Genomic DNA, 26089 nt, shown 5'->3' on the forward strand with positions numbered 1-26089 from the left:
TACGTCGGATGGCCGGGCAAGGTTCATGACGCTCGTGTTTTCAGGAACTCTGGTCTGTTTAGACGGCTGCAGCAAGGTATTTACTTCCCGGACCACAAAATAACTGTTGGGGATGTGGAGATGCCTATAGTCATCCTCGGGGACCCAGCCTACCCGCTAATGCCCTGGCTCATGAAGCCCTATACTGGCGCCCTGGACACTGAAAAAGAACTCTTCAACTACCGGCTGAGCAAGTGCAGAATGGTGGTGGAGTGTGCTTTTGGCCATCTCAAGGGGAGATGGAGAAGCTTACTGACTTGCTGTGATCTCAGCGAAACCAATATCCCCATTGTTATAGCAGCTTGCTGTGTGCTCCACAATCTCTGTGAGAGCAAGGGGGAGACCTTTATGGCAGGGTGGGAGGTTGAGGCAAATAGCCTGGCTTCTGATTACGCACAGCCAGACAGCCGGGCAATTAGAAGAGACCAGCGGGACGCGCTGTGCATCCGGGAGGCTTTGAAAGCTAGGTTCCTGAGTGAGCAGGGTAACCTGTGACTTTTAAGTTAGTGTACAGAGAAGCTGAACCTGCCCCCGTGTCTTTACCCAGTTAATGTTGACTATCCTCTCCAGTTACATACCCCCTTCACCCCCTTCCAACACACGTTTCGAAATAAAATCACTTCTACTTTGTTAATGAACACCGTTTTCTTTACTACTGTTTTCACGGGAATGTTTTAAAACTGGGACGCAGACTGTGTTGGGGAGGGGGTGTAGTGTAGTGACGCAAATGAAGCTTCTAAACCCAAGGATTGACAGGCTCCGCTGTGGTGGGCTGCTTCTTTCAACGGAGCCTGTCACCCCTCCTGATCGGGACTGTGTGTATGGGGGGGCTATGTGACTTTGTGGCAGGGGGAGGACGGTTACAGATCTCCTGCTGCGTGGCTCTGTGATCCTGCATAAGGTCCGCCGCTTACGATCTGTAACTGCCCTCCCCCACCAGAGTCACAGAGCAACCCACCCACCACCACATAACACGAAAACCACCTCCCAGACTGACCAGGGTAACTAGTAACTGCACTGTGTATGTGCCCTGCTGCTGTACCTGCCCCCGCCTATGTACCCTGCCAAAGGTGACTGTCCTGTCCAATTACCAACCGCCTTTCCCCTCCTCCTCCAAAAGAACATGATGGAAACAGTAGTTAACAAAAACGTATTTTTTATTATCAACTACACATGGAACTGGGAGGTGAAACTTGGACGGGGGCTTGTGTCAGGCGGGAAGGAAAAAACTTTTCAAATTTTGGGGAATGAGAGCCTTCTGCTACTAGTGCTCTCTGCAGGGGTGGAGTGAGAGTTACCACGGACTCTGCCGCCCCTCCTTCTTTGGACTTTGGGTGAGGTGGGTATGGGACTTGGTGGCGGGGGAGGGCGGTTAGAGATAGACTGCAGCGGGGCTCTGTCCTCCTGCCTCTATTCCTGCAGAACATCCACAAGGCGCCGGAGCATGTCCGTTTGCTCCCTCAGTAGTCCAAGCAGCGTTTGAGTCGCCTGCTGGTCTTCCTGCTGCCACCTCTCTTCCCGATCCATGTTTGATTGGTGCATTTGGGACAAGTTCTCCCGCCACTGGATCTGCTGTGCTGCCTGGGCTCGGGAGCAGGCCATAAGCTCCGAGAACATGTCCTCCCGTGTCCTCTTCTTCCTACGCCTAATCTGCGCTAGCCTCTGGGAGTGTGATGCCAGGCTAGGTTGTGAGACAGTTGCAGATGTGGCTGTGGGAATGGGAAAAAGGGAGTGAATTCCTCAGAAAGATAAATGTAGTTGTGAACAAAGAACATAGTCTTTCTCTGTGAACAAGACCATGCACAGCACCTATCACATGCGCACTCAGCACAAGGTCGAATTCTCGGCCTTCGCATTCAGTGCCTGGGGTCTTGCACAGCACATTTGAGAAGCGGGGCAGCACAACGGAATTTCTGTTGCAGGCAGACATGGTAAGCCGTAGACTTGTGGCAGCTTAAAACTTTAATATTAGCACTGGCCTCATTTCACTTTGAAAGCAATGTCAGTCCCTGCTGCCAGCAATCCGGCAAGCAGGAACTCTGCCCCTGTCCCACCCCCTCGCGGCTGTCCCCGGGAACGATCCCTGTAGACTACCCCTCTCCCGCCTCCACCGCGTGGCTGCAAACCAGCGGTTACAGTTCTGTAAAGGAACGGGCAAGCAGTCCCAACACTAACATTCCCCTACCTAATTCAAAGCAGGTCACCATGAGCGACATCACCCTGATGAGGATCTCTGACAGCGAGAAAGAGAGAATGCTCCGGGAAAGCCTCCAAAGACCAGGGCCGTATGCCGCCCTGCTGTGCAGAGCAATGATTCCAGAGTACTTGATTGTCTCGTGGCGCGGCAACGTGTCGTACTACGGAGGACCCAATAAGGCCGCTCTCCCCAGGAACCTCATGCAACGGCTTTCCAATTACCTCCAGGAGAGCTTCATCGAGATGTCCCAGGAGGATTTCTGCTCTATCCCCGGACATATAGACCGCATTTTACTGTAGCTGCAGTAGCAGGGACTAAACAGTAGAGCGGCTTGGGCAGGACAATCATGCAAAACCGGACATTGCTAGATTTTTTTTCAAAACTTGCACTGCCCATGACTGAACCGTTAAGCGCCTAGGGCAAAGTAATCATGAACAACCCATTCTTTTAATTGTTAAAATTCCAGTTCTGTTAAAAATAAATGTTTATATGTTTACAACACTTACTGGCTGATCCTTCCCCAGATTCTGTGTCCGGGGTAACGGCTGGGGACGGTTGGTAGGGGATCTCTGTAAGGGTGATGAAGAGATCCTGGCTGTCGGGGAAATCAGCGTTGTGAGCGCTGCCGACTGCCTCGTCCTCCTCATCTCCTTCCTCATCTTCCCCGTCCCCTAACATGTCCGAGGAACCGGCCGTGGACAATATCCCATCCTCAGAGTCCACGGTCAGTGGTGGGGTAGTGGTGGCGGCCGCACCTAGGATGGAATGCAGTGCCTCGTAGAAACGGGATGTCTGGGGATGGGATCCGGAGCGTCCGTTTGCCTCTTTGGTCTTCTGGTAGCCTTGTCTCAGCTCCTTGATTTTCACGCGGCACTGCGTTGCATCCCGGCTGTATCCTCTCTCTGACATGTCTTTAGAGATCTTCTCATAGATCTTTGCATTCCGTTTCTTGGAGCGCAGCTCAGAAAGCACGGACTCATCGCCCCACACAGCGATCAGATCCAAGACTTCCCGATCAGTCCATGCTGGGGCCCTCTTTCTATTCTGAGATTGCACGGCCATCACTGCAGGAGAGCTCTGCATCCTTGCCAGTGCTGCTGAGCTCGCCACGATGTCCAGACAGGAAATGAGATTCAAACTGGCCAGACAGGAAAAGGAATTCAAATTCAAATTTTCCTGGGGCTTTTCCTGTGTGGCTGGTCAGAGCATCCAAGATCGTACTGCTGTCCAGAGCGTCAACAGAGTGGTGCACTGTGGGATAGCTCCCGGAGCTATTAGCATCGATTTCCATCCACACCTAGCCTAATTCGACATGGACATGTCAAATTTAGCGCTACTCCCCTCGTCGGGGAGGAGTACAGAAGTCGAATTAAAGAGACCTCTATGTCGAACTAAATAGCATCGCAGTGTGGACGGGTGCAGGGTTAATTCGATGTAACGGCGCTAAATTCGACATAAACGCCTAGTGTAGATCAGGCCCCAGTCTGCTCGGCCCTGTTGAGACCTCAGTTGGAGTACTGTGTCCAATTCCAGGTGCTTCACTTTAGGAAAGATGTAAATAAATTGGAGAGAGTCCAGAGGAGAGTCACAAAAATGATAAAAGGTTTAGAAAACCTGACCTATGAGGAAAAGTTAACAAAGCTGGGTATGGTAGGTCTTGAGAAAAGAAGACTGAGTGAGGACCTGATAACAGTCTTATGTTAAGGGCTGTTTTAAAGAGGTTGGTGATCAGTTGTTCTCCATGTTCTCCGTGTCCACTGACGGCAGGACAAGAGTAATGGGCTTAATTTGCAGCAAGGGGCATTTAGGTTAGAAATTAGGACAAACTTTCTAATTATAAGGGTAGTTAAACTCTGGAACAGGCTTCCAAGAGAGGTTGTGGAATCTCCATCATTTAGGGTGACCAGGCAGGAAGTTTGAAAAATCGGGACGGGAGTGGGGGGGTAATAGGAGCCTATATAAGAAAAAGACCCAAAAAGCGGGACTGTCCCTATAAAATTGGGACATTTGGTCACCCTCATTGCAAGATTTTAAGAATAGGTTGAACAACCATCTGTCAGGGATGGTCTAGGATTTACTTGGTCTTGCCTCAGTGTAGGAGGCTGGACTTGTTGACTTCTCAATGTCCTTTTTAGCTCTACATTTCTTTGATTCTATTAATTTTTTCTGTGGCATGCCCCTGTGGCATGCCCCTGGGGCAGCAGAACAAAACACTACCCCTTACTATGGGCTGTGTTCATCTGGCACAATCTAGCCCAGAAGATTCTAAAGTATGTATTAGTGGCCGGAATCTGCCACCCTTATTCACGGTGACTAGCACTTTATTCCATGAGTAGTCCCATCTGTTTCAATGAGACTGTTCTAAGGGAAGGATTATTCACAATGAGTAAGGGTTGCAGAAACTTGTTCTAAAGTATCATAGGTGGATAAATACATTTAGGCGGCTTAAAATATCTATTTTTTCCTGCAAAAAATACAGCCGTAGTAGCATTTAACATTTTACTGCTGTATTTAGAACAAAGTTTAGAAAAGGGCAGATGTTATTTGAACACAAATTAATATAGATTGTCTTGACAAATACATTTTGTTGAGTCATAAAAATAGTTTTACTCCTACTGGCGTATTTTCTGTCTGACAGCAGGTTAAATGCATTTAATCTACCGACACTGTATGACATATAGTTGTTCTTCACACTTTCTCCTGAGCCAAAAGTATCCAGTGCAGATTTTATTATGTAGATATATCTAGTAAATGAAGTGGATTTAAATTGCCATCTATCTCACCTATGATTGTATCCCCATATTTGGACTCATACAGTGGAAAAGACAGATTATTATCTATGATGTTTAGAAATATAATGCTTGGAAAATAATTTTAATTGGAAAAGCAAAGCTTCTTATTTCTACAATATATCACTGATATTTTTGTGTTACTCTTCAGAAGGAAACATTTTATTAGCAGGAGATTACTGAATTTTTTTTTCAAACATGGCAGACCATAGATGCTGAAAGCAAACAGCTGTTTTCACAATTTTTTTGTTTTTTTAAAGGGAGATCCCTCTTTAGTAGGAAGTTGTTCTTCTCTGTTATAATAGCTTTGGGATAAACTCATGGTAAGAAGTGTAAAATTCAACATAATAAAACTGTTAAACTAAAACAATATTACATTTAGAGCTAAACTGCCCAAAACCAGGAAAGGAAGTTCCCTTAACCCAGTCCTTTTGTCTAAAAATCACTACGTAATACTGGGCCTTGCTATATGCTTTATTCTATTGTAAAATGGGGAACAAAATAGTTAAAAGTGCAGTAACATTGTTTTGCAAAGCACTTGGAAAGTCAACATGGATTAGTAGACTCAACCCTGGACTAGGGGGCCATTACTCCTGTGGTCTGATCTAAATTTTTGTCAGTGGTTTTGTTGTGTACTACTGTGTAAGTCATGTAATCTAAGGGTTTGTCTACACTTAAAATATGACTGTTATTTGGCTAACCTTAGGATCCATGACCAACTAAAACTCCCCCAGCTTTTGTCTACCACCTGACTTAAGCTGCAAGCTTTTTGGGCTGGGATTGTGTCTTGCTGTGTTTGGACATTACATGGCACATTGTGAGTCCACCATAATTCAATAACAATTAATAATAGATTCCTGAGTGCCAGAGCTGTTGGCCTCTACCCCATCTGCCATTCACTGCTGGAAGTGACATCAGGGAGCGTGGAGCTCCCTTTTCTTCAAAATCTATCAATGCCAGTTATTTAGTTGACAAGAGTGGGGCTTCAGAGAGAGGCAAGGTACCTCCAGCCTCTGAAGACTAGGAATAGCAGACCAAGACTGCAACCAGAACTCTTATTCTGTATATCTGACACTGTATTATGCGGCTGTTAAACTTCCAGGCCAGCTCAGGAATTAGGTTATTTTAGTAGAGTGTTAGGTTTTAGTGTCTCCTGGTGATGTGAGTAAGTCAAATACTGTGGTGATGGGAGCTAGAGAAGTAACTAAACAGATAAATATTGGCAGAGTACAATATTTTCATGGTCTCAGAGTCCACAACATAATTAGTTGTTTTAACCTTTGTTTTATTTACTTTGTTCTTTATCTCACAAAATGTTTTGAAAGGCAGAATAGTGGGCTTTTTGTTCTGCTAAGCTTCTTGAAAAAATAAAATTTTATGCATATATATTTGAAAAAGAGAAAAAAAAACTTAATGCCAGCTGGTCATTCCAGTGTTTTTATTCCTCTCCTAAAGGAAAGTTATGAGGTTAATAAAATGACATCATTCTCTCTCCTGTGAATGCCATAGTGCAAGCTAAGGAAAAAGGAGTGGAAAAAACTATAATACAGATAAACATTTTACATTACAGCTAGTGTTTAAATGCATTGTACACCATACTCTGTGTACCTAGCCTCCATTTTGCCAGAAGTTGGGAGTGGACGACAGGGAATAGATCACTTAATGATTGTCTGTTCTGTTGATTCCCTCTGAAGCACCTGGCATTGGCCACTGTCAGAACACAGGATACTGGGCTACATGGACATTTGGTCTAACCCAGTAGGGCTGTTCTTATTTTTCAATAACAAATATAAGTTAACATTAAAGGTAATAACTTTGAAGTGTGGGTATGCAGTGATTCCACCAGGTGCTGTGATTCTGTCCCATCTCATCAGATGAAACAGGATCTGGCTGGCTCAGTACTTAAACAGGTGACATTATGGTTATTATTTATTTGTGTAGGCAGCACACGCACACATACGCATGAAAACACTGTCCCTGTACCAAGGAATTTGCAAACTAAAGGCATGATTCTGCCTGTTGTGCTGCATGGACATAGGACTCCACTTGCGTGAAGTTTACTATAAGATTGGGACCTACATACCTTTATTACAGTACATCCTGAAGGAAGTGGTATTCATCATTCATATGGGTGACAGCATTCACTCTGAATACGAATCCGAAGCCTGAGCACAGTGTTCAGGAGCGCTATTTAGGGTGCAGAATTCTTGACATCCTTAAGGGCCCATTGCACTGCTCATTAGTCAGTTATGGATACAAAGCTGCTGCTAACACATGAGAAAAGAGTAACACACAGTCTGCTTCCTCTGTTAGTGAATGAAGTTCTTACCTCAGCTTCTTATATCTATAATTCTTACATTGGTTTATACATCTCTACCCCGCTATAGCGCGACCCGATATAACACGGGTTCGCATATAGCGCGGTAGCAGCAGGGCTCCAGCGGCGATTTAAAGGGTCCGGGGCTCCGGCTGCTGCGGGGAGCCCCGGGCCCTTTAAATCACCGCTGGAGCCCTGCCACTGCTACCCCGATATAACGGCGTTTCACCTGTAACACAGTGGGGATTTTTGGCTCCCCACAACCGCATTATATCGGGGTAGAAGTGTATTGTGAATTTTGCATAGTTTTGTTAGACCTATTTAAACCATTTTGCATTCTGCCATTGCATTTCCAATGTTATTGGTATCATTAATATCTATTCTTTTTATAACTGGATTTTTTAAAAACTTGGCAGTTTATGCAAGTAGCCAATGTACAGCCCCACACAATCCTGTCACACACTCATCTCCTGTCACAGATTTCCGCCGCTTGTTTATTACACACACCTGTTGTATCTTATGTTAATTTAGACTGTAAGCTCTTTGGGTCAAGAATTCTTTCCTATGTGTTTATACAGCATCCAGCAAAACAGGGCCCCGAGTTAATTGTGACTACTTAAGTGCTTCTGTAATAGAGATAATAAAATAATGGCGTACATTTTCAGAAGTTACTACATACTTCGAATGCCTTTATTTTTGGGTGCCCAGCTTTGCACACCAGAGCTCATATTCAGCACTTTTTGAAAATCAAAAATTAATTAATTCAAGGGATTTCAAGCTGGACACCCAGAAATTGAGGCACCCAAAATGACTAGACACTTTTGAAAATCTAAGCCATAGGTAAAATTTTATTAGGGATGAATTAATTTCCCACCTTTAGAATAATTTGTTTTTCTCTCTTGCTAGGTTTTTGAACTCGAAGAAAAAAAGAAATAGGAGTAGGAATTATAACTCCTCCATATTTAGTGCAAACATAGGTGCAGCTGTTTCTGTTGATAAAAGGGTTAAAGAAAACGGTTTTAAGGATTTCTAAAACTACTTGACAAAGGCTGAAAATATCTTTCATTATGCAGCATTGGAACAATCATAATGAGATGTTAGGAAGTCCTTTTATGCCCATGGAGCAGCAGCTTGTTTGTAGTCCTCCCTAGAAAATGAAAAGTACCCTGGCTGTGATTTTTTTTTTTTAGAGAAGAAATGTTGTGCAGCGAAATAAAATTCATACAAAGCCTTTAAAGTGAACACCTAGTGAAGAAACAACTTTGTTAAATGAACAAATGTTTACAGCAATAAAACTTAAAAAACCTTGGGAAAAGAATGCTGACTGTACTAAGTGAATTGGAGCAGTTAAATGAATTTCCTGTGTACCAAAACAAAACACGTGCTCTAAAATATTACTGTCTTATTAAATAAATGATTGGGGAGCTAACTGTTAAGAACATATATATTATTTTATAATAAGAATAAGCATTTAACAGATTTAACAGATTTTTCTTGTCAATATTCCCATGAATAACATAAGAAAATCATATTGCAATTGGTATGGCTTGCTTTCTAGTAGTACCATATAAGATTCAGTTTTATAAGCACATTAGTCATTTGAGATTTGTTGGAGACGTTCATCAGCTTCATGGGAATGTCTATTGAGAGTTACAGGTCTCTATACTCCTGTCAATCACATGTCACTCTTACTCTGTTTCCCCTACGCCTCCAGATGTATTATTAACTGTTAACTTCCTATTAAATATTTCACTAATAGGGATCAAATGCCAAGTACTGTGATTGTGCGAAGTACAGAGGTAAGGAATATGGGAATATTAGTGATACAGGGAGCTAATTGCTATGTACCTTTTAAAAACATTTGTTTTCCAAGTATATAAATTAATTTGTTTAGAATTTTTATAGAGATTAATTTACTCACAAAGACACAGATTCTGCCACCTTTACTCAGTGTCAGTAGTCTCTTACTCTGTGAGTAAATCCCACTGATGGCTCTATTTAATGAATAAGGTATTACTCAATGGGAGTAAAGGTGGAAGAATCTGGTCCAAAACCCCTACATTCTTAAACAGATTATTGTAAATTTTATTAAATAACTTCAGCACAGTTTTCCTTAGTATAAAATTAACGAATTCCACAAGTTGTAGTGAGTGATCAAAAATGCAGAAACTTTTCAGAAAACAGGAAAAATGAGTCCAATGCACCACCCAGGTTTTTTGGCTCACCAAATGTACAGAAAAAGGAATTGGACATATTTCAGAGCTAACAAAGTGATGGATTCCAAACCCCTGGCCGGCTACATCTTGTAAATGTATAATATGGAAAAGAAATGGTGTCTTTAGATGTGGCCTTTGTGGTCCCATAAAAACAAACACAACTATAAAGTATTCCCTGTTGTTCCTTTTGCCTCCTGGAAACAGAATGCCCAAAGGAAGACACCCGTTCTAATTTTCATTTTGAGTTTGTTTTCACAGTATTGAATTAACTGGAGGTAAAATCCTAGAGAAGACAAGACAGCTTGTAATTTTCACACAAGCTAGCAAGTCAAGATAAACCCTAGACTCTCCCATAGTTTTAGCTCAGCCTGCTGTAGGAGAGCCTTGGGTTTACCTTGACCTGCTAACTTGTGTGAAAACAGACTTCCTTGTCTTCACTAGAATTTACCATGTTTTAGTTACCTCAGGTTAAGAACACATCTATTTTCCTAGCGAAAACATACCTAAAAAGGACTGGAAAGGCAGCTTATGAGTGTGCTCCGGTCTATACTTTCTGTGGAACGAGTTCTCTGAAAAAGAAAAAGAAAAAAAAAAAAATCCACACAAAGCAAAGGTAGCATAAAGAGAGTGTGACTGGGTTTTAGTCCTACTATTCCAGATTTCCATTCTTTGCAGTACTGTTCTTTGTGGACATTGAAACAGTCCTCCCAAAGATCCATCCCTTATGCTTGTGTGGTGTGTCTCTGGAGGGCAAACTCAGTCAAGTTGGATTCCTCAATTTGGCATCTCTAGACTAGGAAAAGAGGTCTTGTTTTAATGCATTTTAGCTAACATGATTTTAAACAGGGCTTAATACAGTTAGTGTAGACAGGGCAAGTAGTGTTTGAAAATAAATGTGGCTGGTCAGGGTCCTATCTCTGGGGGAGCCAGGCTTCTACTTTCTGTTCCCCATGACAAATTACCAGAGGCTTCGCTGCTTACACAAAAGAAAACCCTCTATCTCAGAGAGGAGTAACATATGAGGATTTAAATAATCTGAAAACAATGGTGGGCAGGCACAAATGTATCTCTTGCTAGTACACGAATAATTGATATATATACACATATACACATACACATAACTAATACATAAACCAAGCCCAACAACATGCAGTGTTATGGATTGATTCCTAGATCTGCCCAAGTAGAAAATGTCTGAACTTCCTGGGGAAATGGAAAGAGTTTCTCTTTCTTTCTTTCTTGACTCTCCTGTCCTTGCAGCTTCCTTCCTTTGTTATAGTGAGTCAACACTATAAGGCATTCAGACTTTCTCTCTGAACTTTCCTGAGCTGTACAAAGGACTCTCTGCAGCCCTCCTGCGCCTGGCTTACTCCTGAGATGCATGAGAACTACATTAAGCACACTCTAGAGGGGACAATGGTGGCTCTGTGTCTAAGGCTGACTGGGGGCCAGTGTGGTCCCAGTGCAACTTAGAACAATGTAAGGGCTGATCTAAGCTACTTGATAACAGCCCTGGAGGGCACAAAGGGGAAGACTTAGACTAGACCTGGATATGACCTCCAGTATTTAGGCTGATGCTACCGTCCTGATATTTTCTCCACCTAACTTTATTTGGCCATTGTAGCTGCTTTTGAATTTGGCCTATTACCTTTTAATGCAGTTCTTTAGTAAGAATGTTTTGGTCAATTACAAAATGAAACAAATGTGAAAGCGAAAAAAAAATCGAATTTCCTCTTTGTGAGGCTGCCTGACTTTCTCTCACTGTGGTGATTTGCCTCTGTGCAAGTTACCTCTAAAGGAATTGTCCTTAGTTTATTTTGTGCATTAGTATCTTTAGAACTAGTACAGTGTGTTTCCATGAGTGTTCCGAAGATTCTGATTAGCCAGGTCGGCTCTGGAAATATAGTGACTCTCTGAGATGTAAAACTCATATATTCTAATGAAGTCTGACAGTAGTTCATTTGTGTAGCTGTATCTGTTAAATCATGAAGATAGTTGACTGGCATATATACCCTCATACTCACAGATTGGAGCGCAATGGATTTGACAAAAGTTTAGTATAGTATCTCCTCATGGCTCTTACGCAAACTGCTTTTGTGAAAGGGTAGCTGGTTGATTACTCCTGTAGTAATCTTGCTTCTTTAGAGTTAGTTTATATCCATTTCTAACTTAGACTACTAATGATAAGTCATTTTCTGAATGGTTAAAATATCTGGTTGTAGTGACAGTAGATAGATGAGTTAGTTCATAAAACACTACAATGCACCAGAAGTGTCTAGTTGATGTTTGATTTATTCTATGGGAGTAAAATTTCAGTAAATGATGGTAGTAAATAGCACATTGCCTTTTCCCATTCTCTTACTAATAGTCTACCTTGTTTCAGCTTGTCTTATTAAGAGCCTGTCTTGTTTACAGATTTGAAGGGTGTGAGTTTCTGTTTTTCCACAGGAAAAGAACAGATTTTTTAAGAGCAACTCATTGGTTCACACTTTTTTTTATAACAAGACTCTGGGGTTTTTATTCGGTCTTGTGGTTGTGTATCGTACATTCACTTGCATTTCCTGGCTTTGATCTTCCTCAGGTAGAATTCTAGTTCCTTGCCTTCCAGAATATAGCCGTCCTCTCGGCCGTACTGTCCAGGTCTGGAGGCGATGCAAGCAAGCAGCTTTCCCTGCTGGAATTGCTCCTTCAGGATGCTGCTAATCCTGAAAGGGTATCCATTACTTTTCACTACATCTATGGCAGCAACAGCCTAAGGGGGGGGGGGGGGAAAGTTGCTAAATATTGAAGTGAACATCAGTGATTGAAGTAGGTAAGGAAGTTGATACCATATTATTTTTGTTTCCCCTTTTGCTTATTTCAGGAGCAGAGATTTACCATTGTATTGATGGTGTACCTGTCTAGATTTAATTGGCAGTGGGTTTAATATACACATCATCTGTGAATTTATACCCCAGAGAGCTGCCATGCATTTTTGGGGATTGGGTAGCTGAGAAAATTAATAATGGGATACTGAACCTTTGGCTTCTGGGCCATAGGTTCAGATTTCAACCAGCTTTGTAGCTGTTGTTCTGACAAAAGTCCTCTTGAACTCCATGCAAATTCAGTCCACACAGTGCTATCAAATTTGTACCACAAATATTACTACCTGAAGATGGTTTGGGTGTCCAGTGCGAAATTGGGGCTTTCCTGCTGGACAGCCGTCCACACAACAAAAGCTACTTGTGTTCTGCTGGCAATTTTGGCAGAGATGCTAAGGACAGATTGGTCATGGAAACTGAACTACCTTTTCACTTCCTGGTTGGGACACATAGATGGAGCCGTGTGGGAAAGCTTGTACTACTACTTCCCAAGCTGTACTTGTTCAGTAAACCAAAGGAGAACTATAATCTCCAGATTTGTTAGTCAAGTATCCTTCGTGAGTACTAAAGTTGCCTTGCTTTTTCTTCAGTGTTATCAGTATGTGCAGCGAGAAAGGGTTCCACATGCATGAAAGTTGTTGGGGCAGATGATGGCTTTCTTTAATACAGGTGAGGAAGGAATTCAATATTTTATAAAAGAGGTACATCATCTTAAATAGCTATCTCACAGAGGGAGTAATATATTTCATGCGGATAGATTCTATAAGAAGGGTGGAAACACAAACTTATGTATGACCAGTTGACCTATTTTTCTGGCCTGAAGAACTATAAAACAATTTACATATTTTTTGTTGTTTTTAAAACACTTGCATGTCATCTTTGCGCAATTACTATTGCATATTGAATTGATTAGATTAAACTACATTGTCACATTATTCTCTTGAATCCAAGTGCCATATGTGCTTCACATCTGGTGAACATTCAGGGGCCTTCTGAAAAGCTCCACCACATTTTGTGCTTGGAAATGAGTACTACAAATATAATGCTTTTTAATCTGCATCTTCTGTTGGCTGGAAGCAGAGCACACTGAAGACTAAAGCAGCTATTGCGCAATTATAATACCGCCAAGGATAACTATAATAAATTCAAGAGATTAGCTGCTTCACTATTGGTCCGCCTTTCTTGCATCTGTGTATGATAATGCTTTTTTGATGTTCCATTGAAATCACAATGGATTGTAATGACTAGACTAGTATTTCAGGCAGCATTGGAGATGCGGTCCTTCTGGCCATGTCTAGTAAGTTAGGCATGAGTTAAGAGGCTTAGAATGGAGGGAAAAAATCCTGCTATGTTTATAGCAATCTGTATGCTTTTTTCCCTTCATTTCAGTTTTGTTTTGTTTGTTGTAATTACTGTATTACTGATTCTAACTGAATTCTGATGGGGGTATTCCATTAAAAATGCTAGCACAGTATGAAATATTAAAAAAGAGAGGTGGGTAAGGAAACTAAATGAGATGCAACTATTAACCTAGAAAAATAGGAACACTTAGTAATCAGTATGTTAAACTATCAACATTAGTGCTACATGGAGTTATAAATGAAGAAAGTTTTCCAAACTGAAAGGTTCTGTTACATATCTGTGTGGTACAATTCCATGCATTTTTATAATGTGGTTACATAAACATTTACCATATTGCATGATGATGACATTGAATTTATTGTGAACTTTCTTATGGCTGTAAAATATTTCCAGAGTGAGCACCATCTGTTGAGAATATTTAGTTCCCAATATCAAATCCATTGCATGTAAGTGGGATTGCACTGTACTTTTCGCAGATTATTTATTATGTAGGGCAAAGTTCAGACTTGTGATCAGTATCTTCTTACATTTCACCTGTAGGTGCATATAAAATAAAATCTCATTTGGAGGTGCACAATGCCAAACCAAAACCTAAAACATGTTTAGTTGGGCTTAGAATGAAGAAGGAGAAAAAATGCTCCTGACTAAATAATGAACTTCATTTCTCTTTTGAGACTTGACTTTTGACACGGAGAGAAGGCCAAAATAAAAACCAGAGTGAGGGAGGGCCCTGACATAAACCTGCTTTTAATTAGGCTTTGTAAAGGAGCTTTTCTGCTAAAACTCTCAAGTTGAAGAGTTCATGCACAAAACCTCTCTGTGGCTTATAAGGAGCCAAACTTGGGACATTCAAGCAAACATTTCTGTATAGTGAAAAGGTCTATGTTTTTCGCTAACAAGGCCATTCCCTTTCCAGTTATCATCCCCTCTTAGGATACTGTGTGTTTCAGTTTAAAACTTAATGCCAATTCAAATGCTTTGATATTAATAAACATGAAAATTTAATTACTTTGGTTTCCCTTTTTCCTATTTTTCCTAATTGTATGTGAATCTGACCTATTTCAGCCGGACACAGTTAACATGTACCAGAAATGTATGCACATTTAAAGTCAGGCTCTTTATACCTTACTGGCAAAGGCCAAAGTACTTTTCTTGAAACAAGTGATTAAATAAAGTAATTTTACTGCATGGAAAAATGATCATGCCAGTTGCAAAACCTGAGCCTAAGTCTACATTTGTGTGGGGGAGGGGTTGGGTAAATTTCAGAAGTGAAGTACACACTCTTTATATGTAACAGTGAAATCCTTGCTGATCTTAAACGCAGAAAAGAAGCTTACAAGAAGTGGAAGATTGAACACATGACCAGGGAGGAGTATAAAAATATTGCTCAGGCATGCAGGAGTGAAATCAGGAAGGCCAAATCACACTTGGAGTTGCAGCTAGCAAGAGATGTTAAGAGTAACAAGAAGGGTTTCTTCAGGTATGTTAGCAACAAGAAGAAAGTCAAGGAAAGTGTGGGCCCCTTACTGAATGAGGGAGGCAACCTAGTGACCGAGGAAGTGGAAAAAGCTAATGTACTCAATGCTTTTTTTGCCTCTGTCTTCACAAACAAGGTCAGCTCCCAGACTGCTGCACTGGGCAGCACAATATGGGGAGAAGGTGACCAGCCCTCTGTGGAGAAAGAAGTGGTTCGGGACTATTTAGAAAAACTGGACGTGCACAAGTCCATGGGGCCGGATGCGCTGCATCCGAGGGTGCTAAAGGAGTTGGCGGATGAGATTGCAGAGCCATTAGCCATTATTTTTGAAAACTCATGGCGATCGGGGGAGGTCCCAGATGACTGGAAAAAGGCTAATGTAGTGCCCATCTTTAAAAAAGGGAAGAAAGAGGATCCGGGGAACTATAGGCCAGTCAGCCTCACCTCAGTCCCTGGAAAAATCATGGAGCAGGTCCTCAAGGAATCAGTTTTGAAACACTTAGAGGAGAGGAAAGTGATCAGGAACAGTCAGCATGGATTCACCAAGGGGAAGTCGTGCCTGACTAACCTAATTGCCTTCTATGATGAGATAACTGGCTCGATGGATGAGGGGAAAGCAGTGGATGTGTTATTCCTTGACTTTAGCAAAGCTTTTGATATGGTCTCTCACAGTATTCTTGCTGCCAAGTTAAAGAAGTATGGGCTGGATGAATGGACTGTAAGGTAGATAGAAAGCTGGCTAGATCGTCGGGCTCAACGGGTACTGATCAACAGCTCCATGTCTAATTGGCAGCCGGTTTCAAGCGGAGTGCCCCAAGGGTCGGTCCTGGGGCCGGTTTTGTTTAATATCTTTATTAATGATCTGGAGGATGGTGTGGACTGCACTCTCAGCAAGTTTGCAGATGACACTAAACTAGGAGGCGTGGTAGATACACTAGAGGGAAGGGATTGGATACAGAGGGACCTAGACAAATTAGAGGATTGGGCCAAAAAAAACCTGATGAGGTTCAACAAGGACAAGTGCAGAGTTCTGCACTTAGGATGGAAGAATCCCATGCACTGCTACAGACTAGGGACCGAATGGCTAGGTATCAGTTCTGCAGAAAAGGATCTAGGGGTCTCAGTGGACGAGAAGCTGGATATGAGTCAACAGTGTGCTCTTGTTGCCAAGAAGGGTAACGGCATTTTGGGCTGTATAAGTAGGGGCATTGCCAGCAGATCGAGGAACGTGATCGTTCCCCTTTATTCGACTTTGGTGAGGCCTCATCTGGAATACTGTGTCCAGTTTTGGGCCCCACACTACAAGAAGGATGTGGAAAAATTGGAAAGAGTTCAGCAGAGGGCAACAAAAATGATTAGGGGTCTGGAGCACATGATTTATGAGGAGAGGCTGAGGGAACTGGGATTATTTAGTCTCCAGAAGAGAAGAATGAGGGGGGATTTGATAGCAGCCTTCAATTACCTGAAGGGGGGGTTCCAAAGAGGATGGAGCTCGGCTGTTCTCAGTGGTGGCAGATGACAGAACAAGGAGCAATGGTCTCAAGTTGCAGTGGGGGAGGTCCAGGTTGGATATTGGGAAACACTATTTCACTAGGAGGGTGGTGAAGCACTGGAATGCGTTACCTAGGGAGGTGGTGGAGTCTCCTTCCTTGGAGGTATTTAAGGCCCGGCTTGACAAAGCCCTGGCTGGGATGATTTAGTTGGGGATTGGTCCTGCTTTGAGCAGGGGGTTGGACTAGATGACCTCCTGAGGTCCCTTCCAACCCTGATATTCTATGAAGGTGACTTCCATTGTTTTTACTCAGTGCCCTCTACTGGATGATTCACAGTGACACCAGCATCAATTTCAAACAAAGTTTTATACTTCTGCAAAGTAAAGCTGTGGGTTCAGTGTCATGATGTAAAGAGAGAGGGGAAGGATAAAACTAAAACCAGCAAAATAGGGCTAAACATGAGTAAACATGGAACTAACAAATACCCAGATTCTAAAACTTCCTTAATGATCCTACATGACTAAATGTGATCAGAAACTGAATAAGAAAAATAAACTTGAATTTAGCTTAAGTTATCACAGTAAAAATCAACTTTTAACAAAAATTTTATCCAGTACATATATCTTCTTCTTAAATAACCTTTCTAATTTTCTCTTTCCACCTCCACTCCAGTACCTCTAAGAGCTGTTCGCTAGTGATAGATGTGTTCCTTTACTCTTCCTCATCTCTCCTAAAGCATGCTTTTAGTTTTTCAGGAACCAGATGTTGGCAAGTTTTGTTGAGAAGCTAATTGTTTTAGCCTTTGTCCCAAAACTTTATTTAGTTGTACTGCCTTTGTATTTAAACACCAAACATCTTTGGTAGTCACAATCTTAAAACTTACAGGGTCATCAGCTGAACAATGTAGCAAACTTGCCTAGATTGTGAAAAACATATTATTTAGGCTATATACCAGGAAAACCATTCTAAAACAGAGATCTATTAGACTGTGGAATAGACTCCTGACTTCCATTTCTCAAGTCTTTTAAAAACCTGGCTAGCCCATGCACAAAATATGTGCTTTAGGGAGTAATTGAAATTCTAATTTCTATAATTTAATTTGTATCATGGGGATTCATCGTCCATTAGCTGATGACTTTATATTTAGAAGATAGGTTCTTGGGAAGTTAGATGCCATGTAATGGAACTAGCATTGAACTCAAGAGTTCCGTCTACAAGTAGAAAGCTGGACACTGAAAAATCAGCTGAAGAGCTGGTAAACCTTACCAATCTATTTTTATCTTTATGTAGACCATTGTAAAAGACAAAGCTGCATATCTTGAGTAAAGAGTTGTGCTAACCGCTGGCCATTGTCTGGAAAACAGAGGTTATGATGAGTCAACAAATAGCAGTCAGAAATTTGGTTTGCTCACAGAACTCTAACTAAAAAGACCAGAGGTGTTAAAACTTAAAATATTCCAAAAAGACATGCAGCGCAGCTAACAACCATGAAGCATTTCACTTCTAGGTGACTGCTTTGAATTCCACCCAGATTGTTGTTGCTTGAAAATCATTATCATATCCCAACTGTGCTGTGGTCTGTGAATTGCAGATATCAGTCCATTTCTTAGAGGTCTAATTGGTGCCAAATTGGCAGAGGTCAAGGATTGAATAGGAAGAGAGTTTGAAGTATCTTCTGTCTAACCCCTAATACTTCTGCATGTTTCACAGTTATGCCAGTTTGGCTTTCATAAGCACTAAACATTTACTTCTAAAAACAGAGCCTGTACTGGAAGTGGGAGCTGATCTTCCTAGATTTATTTCTTGCCCCCTATCTCCCACCCCACCCCGCCCTCCAGGGTCTGTTAGCTGCAAAGGCGATGGTCCCTTTAAAGTGATCCCACAAGCTGGGAGTAGAGGTGGTGTGACTGGGATCCCAGGGGGGAGCCACGCTGAGGTTGCTTAATTAGAGAAAACTGCAAAGAATGGGGCAGACAATCCCCCAAACTGGTGGATATTTCAATACCTAGATTTACCCAGCCAACAACAAAATGACTTCTACAAGACTTTACTGGTTACCCAGAAGCCAAAAACACAGTTCCCTTAAAGCAACCCAGCCTTGGGCTTCCACCCAGACAGCCAAGTTAAATATGATGAAGATTATTGAAAATTGTGTTCCTCATATATAAAGTTCTACCCATCCCAAAGGATAGGACACAATACCCACTAGGTCAATGAATATTTTAGATCTTACCCGAATACATGCTTACAAACAATTCTTATTAACTAAAGTAAAGTTTATTAAAAGAAGAAAAGAGAGAGTATTGGTTAAAAGATCATTATACATACAGACATGAATACAGTTCTGAGATAAGTTTCATAGTAGAGATGGTGAGCTTTGGAGTTGCAAAGATTTCTTAGAATTAGCCCATAGGTTTAGTCCAATGTCCAATACCAGGGTGATCTAAATGAATTTGGAGACCTCAATCTTTCTGCTCATGCACCCCCAGAATGAAGCATAAGCAGATTTGAGATAAAAAGGATCAGGTCTCAAGAGCCCTTTATACAGTTCCTGGGCAGCATGCAGTCCTTGGGTGAACAATAGGCTTTTGAAGTAGCCTTCTATTTCCTAAACATCACTGGTAATTAACTACATGGATTAACATAAGGTAATTATTCCTTAAGCAGTTCATAAACAGTTTACCACAAACTTTTAAGAGACATATAGACAATGGTATTATTACACCCAAGTTTCATTTAAATGTTAATATCCCCTTTTGATCTCTGAATTAATAGAATATAGTGATAGGAATCGTCTGGTTACATTGTTAACCTCTAATAAGATATAGATAATTACAGACAAATACAATTACTGTTTTTTCTAAATTCTCTAACAATACAGGTTTGCATTTCAAAGCTCTAGTGTATCTAACATTGCTACATTTCTTTGCTAGCTACTTGTAAGGAACAGCCCTAATTACCACTTACATACTTTCCTAATATGTCTTTAAAGGTAGAATTTGGGTCATTTACCCTGCTAGTTGCTTAACCCTTTCTGACTCAGCATCACACATAGATTGTGAGTTGCAATGGGTATTAGGGGATGAAATGGAAGATGGGTCGTGCTGATTTTTGTAAGGATATAAATGGTTGTGTTTCTGTACTATACTTCTGTGTTCATAAATTCAGCTTCAGTGGGAGAGGCTGGGATGAGACAACCTTTACTTCATGGTGAAAATTCTTAAGGGGGATGAGAGTTTGATTATGAATGAGTGTTTTTTGGAAGGCTCACTGTTCAAAGCAGTTTAGGATAAGGCAAGGAAACATTGTATTTCCCTTCTCCATTTAAACCTGTACACTTCTCTAGTGTCTGGAGAGCAGGGTTGGGTTTAAAAATACAAACCAATGGAAGGTGAGAATCACAAAGGGTTGAGAGATCTCTTGGAATAGGAAGGGAGTGATATTTGTTCCCCTAGATATGAATATGTTCACATCTTATCCGTGGAGTCGGGAAGGTTGGGCTGGCATTAGAAATGCTCTCCTCTCACCCGGGAAAGTGAGAGCCCCACAGAACTTTGAGGATTAGTCTATTTCAGGACATGGTCAATGTGGTGGGGAGAGGAATCAAAAGAGCTGAGAGATCTTGGGACATAGGGATGTAAGGAGAAGCATATGAAGAAAGGAAAGACGGGAGGATTGGGGTAGGTAAGAGTAGTTGATATGGGCATTTGAGATCCTAATTTGGGGGATGTGTAGATTATGAGGGTTTTCAGAGGCTTTTTGGAGAGATTATAGATAATATAGACAAACAACTCAAAGTCATTGTTCAGGTGCTAGGTGTGACAGTTGCAGCACTTGGAGGGACACCTTATGGTCTTCAGGAGGATAATATGATCCTGCCATGTGTTGGGGATAGGGAGGCCTGGCAGGGCAAGAGGGTTAGCTGTGATGTTTTGGGTCCTTTGCTTTGTAGGATAGTGGGCAGCAGGTGACCAAACAGATAAGGATGAAGTGTAGAACTCAGCTGAAATGTCTAGTTTCAATTCTGTTGCCACTGGTCTGTCTTCTAATGACTTTTCAAGAGGACGGGGCACTGAGATTTGTTTTTTGTAACCCAGGTTGATGGCCAGTAAAATTAATGATTTACTGGTAATTAAGGGTGAGGCCTTAATATACACTGTGCATGTATCATGAATAATTGGTTGAATGATACTGAAGGGTTCAGTTTGGCTCAGTTTATTCAGCCCAGGAACTCACTGCAACATAAACCAAAAGGGATAGTTAAGAAAGTGGTAGTGCTGTGTTGTTACATATGATTGATTGAATGCAGCATATCCACCTGACATTTAAGTCCCAAGATGGAGTTACATAGAGCTAGTTTTGGCATCCCAATTGTCTCCCAAAGTCACTGCATGAACTGATGACATTTGTAACTGCTATGTCTTTGGAGTCACCAAGGTAGATTGTGCTGTGTGGCTTCAGTATCCAAATAGGTGTTGCTACTTCTGATTCAGCTCAGGATTTAATGGCCATCGTCATAGACATGGCTTCTTCTCAGGAGGGTTAGGGTAAATTCAGCTCATGTCGGTAAGCCATGCTCTTGCTCTGGTGTTTCCACCTACAGTGGAAGAATCTCAGGATGAATTTAATCAGGTCTGTCATAAAACTTTTAAAAATCATATGTCATGGCCATATAGGAGACAAATAAGAGGTCTTTGGCCCGCATTCTAACATCCATAAAATCAGCTGTTCCAGAGTGTGAAAGTAAAATGTCGATTTTTGTGTTTCATAGTAATGTACAGTAGTAATTTGGTCATGATCATTCCCTACGTAAATAGCTAAAAATTAAGATCAGCTAATAGCCCAAAGAAACGTATGAAATCCGTCATTCCTTCGGTTGTTATTTATCTATTCCCCTGTGTCCTTTCAGCCTGTTCACTTGTACCAAAAGTTTGTGAAGATAAGATTGTTACTTTAATCGTTAAATCATCAGTTATTCTCCTTCCTGCTTCTTCAGTGACCTTCAGGGCATCAGATGTGACAAAAAGATTCCATCAGCCAGATGATCAGCTACAGAAATGAAGAAGACTAAGAATGACTGTTCCCAGTGTAACATATACTTATTGTCCATTATAAAGACTCCTCAGTGGACTGATTCTAGTGCCAAGACCTGGCAAAGAATTTTATTTGGCTTACGCAAAGGAAATGAAAGCTATTGAAGGCAGTGCATATAATACAAGCAGTTTCAGTTTCCTTTCTGAACACTGCTGCCAAGGTCTTCTAAGACAAAGAAAAGTTCAGCTAAATAGAAGAAAATTGCTGCACTTGTCACAAATATTTGCCTATCCTTAATATTTGAAAACACCACTCAGTGTATTCAGGTCATCTTTTCAGATATGAAGTATGCTGGGTGTTTTTTTTTTTTTAAGAGGAATTATATTTGTAATAAGAAACATGTGAATTGTTGTGTAAACCACTGGGAAATTCTTCATTTTAGAAGATGATTTTTGAATATTATCTATCAGCTCTGCTTTCATCATTCAGCCATATGTAATGTGAAAATGAAAATTATAATTTTTGTTCCAATTTTGTAAAACATGTCTGCTTTTCTGTGTTGAGTTTTAAAGATTTAATTGACATTTTCTTTCTATAAATTAAAAAGAACAAAATAAGTTCATACTGGTAATTCACCAGCAATTTTATGTGTGGGTAATTACTATGACATGGCTGAAATTTAATGTCAAAGGCTTTTACATCATTTCAGATGGCAGTTTGTTTTTGTGTCAACAAGTCTAGTGCAATACTGCCACCTACTGTATTGCTGTGTTTTGGGAGATCTCACTTCCTGCAGTATTGTCTGTGCACAATAAAACATACACATGCAAAGTATGATTGTAAGAAGTTAATATTAGCTAGCAATGATTGTAACCATTACATGGGGTACTTAAAGTTGCAGTATATGATTTATGTATGTATGTTTGTTTGTTTTAATTCATAAAGATAGGGTAAGATACTGTGGCATCATCCTTCTTGATTTTTTTTTTTTTTAAGTCTGAAACTGAACAGTATTATTTGGGGAAACAATACAGGATATAATTTTGGGCTGGAAAAAGAATGATACTTTTGTCTCTCTCCTGTGCTGCTTTGATTGTTTTTAATAATAAGCATGAGTCCTATGGTATAGTCTATAGTGCTTCCATGTAACAAAATATTACCTTCCTTCCAAACCAAATGTAGCAGTCTGCAATCAACTCTCATTAGCACAAAGAAAACTAGGAATTCACTTGGAAAAACTCATAATCTTGATTACTATGTGGGAGTGATTTTCATGTGAAAGTTTAACTCCTTACATATTTTTTCTTTTTCTTTTCTTTGAATCAGCATTGTTTTATTAAAGTGAAGTTGGTGGCAATTCTGTTGCATGTTTTCTGATGTGGAAAAACAAATCAAAACCCACTTACCAAATGAATCATTGTTAAAGTCAGCAGTAATCCTCTGTGTCAAATCTACCCGTAAAAGCTGGGAGGATTGGGGATTAAACCTGGAGCACATTAAATTAGTTCCAGTCTATCCAGAGCAGGCTGTGCATTGCTTGCTTAGGCAGGCACAACGGAAACAGGCAGTTTATAACAAGCAGTCTGGTTTAAAAACTGTGGGGTTCATTGGAAAAAGATTTATATCCCCCACTTATATAAACATTACAAATGTGGGCTGCGAGCAGCAGGCAAATCTTTATCAAAATCTCTTTAAGAGCTTTTTCATTGTGAATAAAATAGACCTTGTGTTTGAAGATTCGCCAATATTTGTACAATATTTTTTTTTCAATGCTCTGACTAATTAAAGTACATCTTTGTGTGGAACAACCAGACCACCAGCCAGTGATTTATTTGGATGCTGAAAATATTGCATTGATCAAGGTGAGGGAAAACATGCAGAGAAGCGGAAAAACTTATTGTTCTGAGATAAGTTTAGCTAATCGCTTTTCTGTAGAGATTACTGTAAAAATTCAGTGTACATTTTTTTAAAAGAAAAATAACTATGACCGAATTTATATAATTTCTTTGCTTTTACACATTGATATTTTTAAACACTGTTATGGAAATCCTGTTGTTGTGAACAGTAGAAGAACCTGGATCAGAGCCTGACAGCTAGTTCTGGAAATTTTGCTCCAATAAAACTATAGAAGCAGGCTAGGACGTGAAGATCACAATTTAAGACTAGAGTAGCTACTCTGATAAAACATTTTCAAGTCACTAACTAATATTATGTGCTGATGTTGGTTTGAAAATTTATTTTTAGAAGCATACAATAATACATCAATCTAGCAGAATTTAATTTATTTTTCTTGTTTATTTAATATTAACAGTTAATATGCAGTCCTCTTTAGTAATGTCTAGTAGCTATTAGGTCATTTTATTTTGTTTATTTAATATATTTGTTGAACATGTTGTCTGGGTCCTGGTTTTAATAAAGGTTTTTTTATATTTTGTTTCAATGTTTAATAAACTATGGTTCCTCGAAGCACATGAATATTACTAACTTGCTTTCCCAAATACGGGTGCTAAGCACATTTCAAATAAATGCCTCAAAGTATATTGTGTGTTGTAACATATAACTGAGATCCACTGGATTCTCCCAGATACCACATAGTGTTTCTTGCCTCTTCCTTATTGATGGTAATTGATCTCCACAGGGAGTATGGTTTACCCAAAAGTTTTTGTTGTATCCTGGCATGGCACTAAAATCTGATTCTTCTGACCTTAGAATGCGTTAAAATGGCCTGTTCAGGGGTCAGAAACTGTCACTAGTATGGGGTGAGCTGGGAGCTTACTAATGATTGCCAAGCAGAAGTAAATATTTAGGCAATGTTACAGTATAGCTTATGTTGGCATAATTTATGTCATTCAGGGATGTGAATAAATCACCTCCGTGAGTGACATAAATTACACCGACATAAGTGCCGGTGTGGACAGCGCTATATCGGTGGGAGAGCTTCTTCTGCCGACATAGCTACTGCCACTCGCGGGGGCTGGAGTAGTTAAGCCAATGGGAGAGCTCTCTCCCGTCAGCTTAGAGCAGCTGTCTTAGAGAGTTTACTGCGGTGCAGCTCTACCATTGTAAACTCTCTAGTGTAGCTGTGCCCTTATGCACAGTTACAGTTCTGTGGTGTCTGAGATGGAAATTACTGCACTAGTTACAGAGCATATTCATCTGACCCTCATTGCCATATATCTGGACGCCTCACAATCCGTAGTGCATTTATCCTCACATCACTCCTAGGAGCTAAAAAAGCAGTAGTGTTCCTATTTCATAGATGGGGAACTGAGGCACAGAGAGATTAAGTGAGTTGCTGTAGGTCATTAAGTTTGCAGCACAGCAGGGAATCACACCTAGGTCTCCTGTGTCCCAGGCTAGCACCCTAAACCACTGCACCGTCCTTCCTCACTTTCCCACCAAAAATACGGAAGAAATACTCTGGCATCTCAGAGTTCAGCATGTGGATACGGAGGATAAAAGTTGACTTTTTAATATGGAGTACACTGTACATGTGTGTTCACAAATGTTTGGTTATTCTTAAGTCTGAATGCATAAACCATGTGGCTTAGGGACAATTTGCACAAATCTGACACCATAAGGGGCCATAATGCTGGCTTAAGTAGTCAGCTCAGTGTGAGGAATTTCTAGGAGGCATAGAACCAGCATAATTTTTTCTGTGTCATCCCCTTTGCCTGAAAGGGCTTTTGACACAAATTAGAGAGGCCCTGAGGCTGCTCTAAAAGGAGCCGGGAGCCAGCTCAGGATCAGCAAATCCACCTTTGCTGCCATCCAATGTAGCTCAACCAGGCTAAAAAATCAGGTCTCACCTCTGAGAGAACACAACTACACTGAAATGGAAATCAAAGCTAGAGAGGCTGTCACCATGAGAAGTGAGAAGTGAAAAAAATGGATGGTCTCAGGAGATTTAACCCCGCCTCTAACATAAGCACCACCTTGTAAAACAATAATTATTCTTTAAATACCTACATTTGTTTATATTCATAACTCCGTAGCCTATTGTTCTTGTCATTTTCCTACTTTAATATGAAAAAAGAATAATACTGGCACATTTGAAGTACCACTCTAGATTCCCTCACACTCCCATAAAGATTACTAAACTGTTCTTATTTTAGTGGCAGGGAATTTGGGTCTTTAACTGGATACAAAGTACAGGATGAAATCTGATATGGATACATACTATAGGTGGTGGTATCTTTCCTAGCCTGGGGAAAGGAGAAGAAAAATATGCTCCCTGATGAAAATCATACTGGACTGGGCATCCACCAATAAAACATGTCCCACAGATAAGGATCCTGTTGATA

General features: G+C 40.8%; 2 protein-coding genes across 3 annotated transcripts in view; one reads left to right on the forward strand and one right to left on the reverse strand.

The window, feature by feature from the left end:
• Positions 1 to 26089, forward strand: part of SCFD2 (sec1 family domain containing 2) — a 305085-nt gene that overhangs the window by 77380 nt on the left and 201616 nt on the right. The gene's annotated exons all lie outside the window — the stretch shown is intronic.
• Positions 1450 to 7246, reverse strand: LOC135983979 (uncharacterized). Its single transcript, XM_065598047.1, has 2 exons — positions 2743 to 7246; positions 1450 to 1748 (listed from the first exon to the last, which is right to left on the reverse strand). Exons 1-2 carry the CDS (start codon positions 3317 to 3319, stop codon positions 1450 to 1452), a joined length of 876 nt encoding a protein of 291 aa, XP_065454119.1. The 5' UTR covers positions 3320 to 7246.

The sequence above is a fragment of the Chrysemys picta genome, chromosome 5 (genome assembly GCF_011386835.1).
Source record: "Chrysemys picta bellii isolate R12L10 chromosome 5, ASM1138683v2, whole genome shotgun sequence".
NCBI classification, from domain to species: Eukaryota; Metazoa; Chordata; order Testudines; family Emydidae; genus Chrysemys; species Chrysemys picta.

What these genes read in the sequence shown, in the direction of transcription:
- LOC135983979 (XM_065598047.1), bottom strand. Translation starts at nt 3,319, where the DNA reads ATGCAGAGCTCTCCTGCAGTGATGGCCGTGCAATCTCAGAATAGAAAG. An exon ending in ATCTGGGGAAGGATCAGCCA is followed by an intron (nt 1,749 to 2,742) that starts GTAAGTGTTGTA and finishes CCATTCCCACAG; the next exon opens with CCACATCTGCAACTGTCTCA.